This window comes from Citrus clementina, unplaced genomic scaffold (genome assembly GCF_000493195.1).
Source record: "Citrus clementina cultivar Clemenules unplaced genomic scaffold, Citrus_clementina_v1.0 scaffold_3, whole genome shotgun sequence".
Taxonomy (NCBI): Eukaryota; Viridiplantae; Streptophyta; class Magnoliopsida; order Sapindales; family Rutaceae; genus Citrus; species Citrus x clementina.
The window spans coordinates 33,597,585-33,604,508 of record NW_006262339.1 but is presented as its reverse complement, the minus strand read 5'-3'; the positions used below and the strand labels follow the sequence as shown (position 1 = coordinate 33,604,508).

The window sequence follows — 6,924 nt, the reverse complement described above, 5'->3', positions numbered from 1 at the left end:
CAAAATCATGGGGTAGAAATATCATTACCCCGTAAATTATATACAACTAATATCACATATTTGTGGGAAATTTTGATTTTCATGAATTTTGAAATTAAATTTATGTTTAGCAAAAAACTCAATAACTCATCAATGTTGGTTTAATCGATATGACAGATCAAATTCCAACCGAGATTGGCAATCTAAAAAATTTGGAGATTCTTGCTCTTGGTACGAATAATTTAAGTGGCCTCATTCCACCCGCGATCTTCAATATTTCAACCATAAGAGTCCTTAATCTACAGAGCAACCAACTATCAGGCCGCCTACCATCAACGATAGGCCACTCGCTTCCGAACATAGAGTATTTAACTTTTTCGATCAATAATCTTATCGGGACAATTCCCAACTCTATTACCAATGCTTCCAAACTCATTGGTCTAGACTTGGGCTCTAACTCATTCTCAGGCCATATACCAAATACATTTGGCAACTTGAGGCACCTCAACGTGCTCAGCGTAGCAGGGAATAACTTGACGACAGAATCATCTTCAGCAGATCAGTGGAGTTTTCTCTCTTCTTTGACTAATTGTAGAAAGCTATCCTATTTAGTCTTAGATTCTAATCCATTAGGTGGCATCCTTCCACCATTAATTGGAAATTTCTCTACTTCTCTTCAAAGCTTTTATGCTTACGAGTGCAAACTCGGGGGCAGCATTCCTAAAGAAATTGGTAATTTACGTGGCTTGATCCTCTTAACCCTCGACTTCAATGACTTGAACGGAACTATTCCAACATCTGTAGGAACATTACAGCAGCTACAAGGTTTATCTCTTGAAGAAAATAATTTGGAAGGATCCATTCCCTATGATCTTTGCCACTTGGAGTTGATGTACGGAATAAGGTTAAATGGAAATAAGCTCTCTGGACATATACCGCCATGCTTGGCGAGTTTGACATCTCTAAGAGAACTCCGCTTAGGCTCCAACAAGCTCACTTCTAGTATACCGTCATCCTTGTGGAGCCTTGAGTACATCTTAGAGATAAACTTGTCGTCAAATTCATTAAATGGTCCTCTCCCTTCCAATGTACAAAAGTTAAAGGTCTTGAGAGTTTTAGATTTATCAAGGAATCAATTATCAGGTAATATTCCATCAACCATTGGTGCCCTCGTAGATCTAGAAACTCTATCCTTGGCTAGTAATCAATTTCAAGGACCTATCCCTGAATCAGTTGGCAGTTTGATAAGCTTAGAATCCTTAGATCTCTCCGGCAACAATTTCTCTGGAAAAATTCCTAAGTCATTGGAGGCACTTTCACATCTCAAGCAATTTAATGTGTCTCAAAATAGGCTAGAAGGGGAAATTCCTGTTAAGGGGTCTTTTAAAAACTTCTCAGCTGAATCATTTTTTGGAAATTATGCACTCTGTGGTCCACCTAAACTTCGAGTCCCACCTTGCAAGCAAGATAACAGCAAAAGAACCAAGAAAGTTGCTCTAATTGTCATTAAATATATTTTGCCTCCGATAGTATCCACCGCCCTTATAGTGATTACCATCATTATGTACATAAGATGCCGAAATAGAAGTACAAGAAAATCATATCACGAAGATTTCCTATCTCTTGCAACATGGAGAAGAACATCGTACCTAGACATTCAACGAGCAATTGATGAATTTAATGAATGTAACTTGCTTGGTACAGGTAGTTTTGGATCAGTTTATAAAGGAACCATTTCCGACGGGACTAATGTTGCAATAAAGATTTTCAATCTGCAACTAGAGAGAGCATTTACAAGTTTTGATTCTGAATGTGAAGTTTTACGGAATGTTCGTCATCGAAATCTCATAAAGATCCTTAGCAGTTGTTCTAATCCAGATTTCAAAGCATTGGTACTTGAGTTCATGCCAAATGGTAGTCTCGAGAAGTGGTTGTATTCTCACAACTATTTCTTAGACATTCTAGAGAGGTTGAATATAATGATAGATGTGGGGTCGGCTCTTGAATATCTCCATCATGGTCATTCGTCGGCACCTATAATTCATTGTGATTTGAAGCCCACCAACATTCTCTTGGATGAAAATATGGTGGCACATGTGAGCGACTTCGGCATTTCCAAACTCGTAGGTGAAGAAGAAGATTCTGTGACACAAACCATGACAATGGCTACAATTGGTTATATGGCACCAGGTAAAGTTTCAATTGTAATTAAAATTTTTATTCTTTTTTCAAGTACGAGCAAAGTTTGGGTTACCTTAATTATCAAAAAATTATTTGTTTTATCATTTGTTTCATAATTAAAATTAAAAAATGCAGAGTATGGATCAGAAGGAATTGTTTCAGCAAAATGTGATGTCTACAGCTATGGTGTGTTATTGATGGAAACCTTCACGAGAAAGGGGCCCACCGATGAAATGTTCACAGGAGAAATGAGTTTAAGGAGATGGGTAAAGGAGTCATTACCTGACGGATTGACTGAAGTTGTTGACGCAAATTTGGTGCGAGAAGAGCAAGCTTTTTCTGCCAAAATGGATTGTATATTAAGCATAATGGATTTGGCATTGGATTGTTGTATGGAGTCACCCGACATGAGGATAAATATGACAGACGCTGCAGCAAAGCTCAAGAAGATTAAAGTGAAGTTCCTGGATGATGCTGCTGCAACCAATTAGCGTAATTTTCACTGCGTGTCTCTGTTAACTTTGTTCGTACTCTTTCTTGTTTGTGCTTGTGGAATAAGAGCCATTGTTTTGAGCAGAACATAAATTGAAATGAGGAATCTGATCTTCGAATTTGTAACTTTGGCGTACAGACTTAATACTAGATATGGTATGTGCTTAACTTCAATATTCTCTCTTAGCGTCTTTTCAATACTCTTTCTTAAATATGGTAACTGGAATATATAAAGTATCAAATTCTCGGTTCAACTTCGTTCTTGGTTCATAATTAAAATTCCCAGTGAGTGTAGTTATATTGCTCTGGATCACAATTGAACGGTGAACATTGAAAACAGAACTAAACAGCAACTCACGTTTATTCCAAATATTTAAAATGACTCTTTATGAACTCATTTATTTATAAACAAGCTCTTGTACAAACCCGCACAGTGAATCCCTATTCAAACATGAATTCAAGTTTCCATTTCGCCTCTCTACAAGCAGTAGTAATACAGAAATAAACACTCTAGTTTAATATTAGTCAGGTCCTGGTACAAATTTTAGGTGCGGGTGAAAAGCAATATCTTTGCAAGCTCAAGTGCTTTGTTGCGGCCAAAAAACTTCTCCACAATTGCCAGTGCAAACTCCACGGAAGTTCCTGGCCCTCTGCTGGTGACAAGGTTGCCATCAACCACAACCCTGTTTTCGATTTCACTTTGATCTGATAGCTTGTTGCACATGGCAGGAAAAGCCGTAGCTTTTTTACCCTGAACCAAAGTTAAACATGTCTAAAGGGGAAAACAAATACAAAGGAATGATATTGCGGGAAGTTCTTGGGAATTGGGGAAAAAGGTTTTACATGAATGTAGCCAAAACAAATCAGCATAAAGTTTTGCTACACATCCCAAAAATTCATCTCAAATGGCGTGTGACATTCATCAATTGGTTGATTAAATAATATAATTAATTCACTTATATCTTATAAAAAATTACCAACCACTTAATAATTACCATGTCATTTGAGAGGGAATTTGGGTTAAAAAGTTTGGGATGTCTATCATAACTCCTTGGGTACTGTAACTGTTGGACCAAAATGAAACAAATCAAAAAAAGGTTAATGAAACGACAGGAAGCTTGGAGTTTTGGCTCTGCAAACAACAAAGCAAAACGACACAGTTATCGGCGTTTCTTGCTACCTTTGATTATCCTTACAAAACGACCTAGATTTCTATCGTTTTGGTTATTAGAATCATGAGCAACGCACGTGACTTTTTAAATGACGTGTGAAGGCTGTTAAAGCCGTTATTGTCATCTGCTGCTCACGTGCCTAGCTGGGATTGTTTCTGGGTCGTTATAAACTCAGAGGCTGGAGCTGATTCTGATATAACAAACTGAGAAGATTTCAGAGGATTCAAGAGAGAGAGAGTGCTTGTGTAAAAGAGCGTTCTTGTTCCTTGAGAAGGGCTCTGTAAAATCTGATTGTAAAAGAGACTTTGTTCTATCAATAAAGCTGATCTATTTGTTCCTCCGTGGATGTAAGTCAATGTGAATTGACTGAACCACGTAACTTGCTGTGTTTGAGTTGTTCTTGAGTTTCTTTTAGACTGTTTGATTGCTTACTGTTTGGTTTAATCTGCTATTAGGTTGTTTTCTATCATTGTAACTTTCGAGTCTTCTTTGGTTCATCTTGGAATTCTGGTCTGGGGATCTTGGGAGAGGTTGTTCAAGTTGATTCTATAAAGCTTGTAAATCTCTACAATTGGTATCAGAGCTGGATTTCTTGATCAGATACAAGTATGACAGCTCCTAAAGTTGATCTTGAAAAGTTTAATGGGAAGAATGACTTTAATATGTGGAAGGTAAAAATGGAGGCATTGTTAATAACACAAGGCCTGGGAGAAGCATTAGAACCAACAACCAAGAAAGAAGGGTATGAGGGGTCTTCATCAAAATCTCCAGAAATAGCTGCTGAGATCGACAAGAAAGCAAGAAGCACAATTATTCTGAGTCTGAGTGACTCAGTTATCAGAGAAGTGGCTAAGGAGAGAACAGTGGCAGAGCTATGGACTAAGCTTGAAAATCTGTACATGACAAAGTCACTGGCAAATAGGCTCTATATCAAGAAGAGGATGTTTTCATTAAAAATGGCTGAGGGATCTTCTCTTGAGGAACATATCGATGAGTTCAACAGAGTATGTGACACTTTGGAGACCATTGATGAGGGTCTAAATGATGAAGGTAAAGCTCTACTTCTAATAAGCTCATTACCACAGTCATACTCCAACTTTGTAGATGCCTTGATGTATGGCAGACAGACCTTGTCTCTGGATGAGGTTAAGGCTGCATTAAATACCAGAGGTCTACAAGAAAAGCAAGTTAACATGGAGAGTGGAGAGGGTTTGACTGTGAGATGCAGAAATGACAAGAATGTGGGAAAGAAAAAGAAGCAAGGAAAGGGAAAAGATAAAAACAAGAATCTGAAGTGCTTCCAGTGCCACAAGGAAGGACACTTCAAGAAAGACTGCCCTGAAAAGAAGCTAAAAAAGAAAGATCAGAATGGAGATGCAGCAATTGTTGAAGATGAGGGATATGAATCAGCTGGAGTGTGTGTGGCAACTAATGAAGTACAGAAAGGTAAGTGGATCCTCGATTCTGGCTGTACCTTTCATATGAGCCCTGAAAAGAGTTATTTTTCTGATTATCATGAATATGATGGGGGAAGGGTAATGATGGGAAACAATGCAGTGTGTAAGGTCACTGGGATGGGAAACATACATCTAAAACTACATGATGGGACTGTAAGACTGATAAAACAGGTCAGGCATATTCCAGACCTTAAGAGAAATTTAATCTCTCTAGGGATGCTTGATCAGATTGGATGTAGTATGAAATTAGAGTGTGGTGAACTAAAAATCCTAAATGGCTCAACACTGATTATGAAAGGTAAAAGGAAGAATGGGGTTTATGTCTTGGATGGGGAAGTAGTAACAGGTGAATCTAGTGTGTCTGTGAAGGCTAATACTGATATCACCAGACTTTGGCATCTGAGGTTAGGACACATAAGCCTAAAGGGTCTTAAAGAATTAGATAAACAGGGAGTTTTGGGAGCCGACAAGATTGAGGAACTAGACTTTTGTGAGGATTGTGTCCTAGGGAAATCCACACGAGCTAGCTTTAAGAAATCTGTCCATAAGACCAAAAGTATCCTGGATTATGTGCATTCAGATCTGTGGGGACCTTCACAGGTTCCATCTTTGGGAGGGAATAGGTTTTTTATGTCAATAATAGATGATTACTCTAGGAAGGTTTGGGTGTATGTACTCAGGACCAAAGATCAGGTGTTTGGGAAGTTTAAAGAGTGGAAAGCACTTGTTGAAAACCAAACAGGGAAGAAGCTGAAAGTTCTTAGAACTGACAATGGACTAGAGTACTGTAATAAGATGTTTGATGAATTCTGCTCAAAAGAAGGCATTGCTAGACACAGAACAGTGAGACTAACACCACAACAGAATGGCCTGGCTGAAAGAATGAACAGGACTTTGATGGAGAAGGTCAGATGCATGATGATACAATCTGAGCTACCTAAAGGGCTATGGGCAGAGACACTACTGACAGCTTGTGTGCTGGTTAATTTGAGCCCTTCCTCAGCCTTAGACTTCAAAACACCATATGAGAAATGGTGTGGTAAACCAGCAAACTACAGCAAGCTGAAAGTATTTGGCTGCACTGCCTATGCACATGCAAACCAAGGAAAGTTAGCACCAAGAGCTCTAAAGGGGATGTTTATAGGATATCCAGAAGGAGTAAAAGGCTATAAAATCTGGTGTACAGACTTATCACCTCCAAAATGTATAGTCAGCCGAGATGTGGTGTTCAATGAGCAGATGGGACACAATGAGGAGAAACCTGTTGAGAATGCTGGACCTCAGAACAAAACTGATGGTATTATACAGTTTGAGGTGGAGCATCCAGCAATGAAAATGTCTGGAGAAGCTTCAAATTCAGATGAAGAAGTTGCTGGTAATAGGGATACAAGATCAGAACATCAAAGAACCCATACAGAAGATTATCACCTAGCTAAAGACAGAGAAAGGAGAATAATAAGACCCCCAAAGAGATTTGGCTATGCTGATCTTAGTGCATATGCACTTGCCACTTCACGAGAGATGGATGACAAGACCCAAGTGTATAAGAAGCAATCCAAAGCTCATACCAAACTGACTGGCAGCAGTCATGAATGAAGAATTGTCATCACTTTATAAAACAACACTGGAGCTGGTAATGAACC

At 38.7% G+C, this 6,924-nt stretch overlaps 1 protein-coding gene across 1 annotated transcript in view; it reads left to right on the top strand.

The window, feature by feature from the left end:
- The window catches only part of LOC18049217 (probable LRR receptor-like serine/threonine-protein kinase At3g47570), a 5,096-nt gene extending 2,311 nt beyond the window's left edge, over positions 1–2,785 (top strand). Inside the window, exons 2-3 of the mRNA XM_006442509.2 lie at positions 157–2,169; positions 2,296–2,785. Of these exons, the coding sequence (XP_006442572.2) occupies positions 157–2,169; positions 2,296–2,651 (2,369 nt within the window). The 3' untranslated portion in view covers positions 2,652–2,785. The remainder of the gene's footprint in view (positions 1–156; positions 2,170–2,295) is intronic.
- The last annotated feature ends 4,139 nt before the right edge of the window (positions 2,786–6,924 follow it).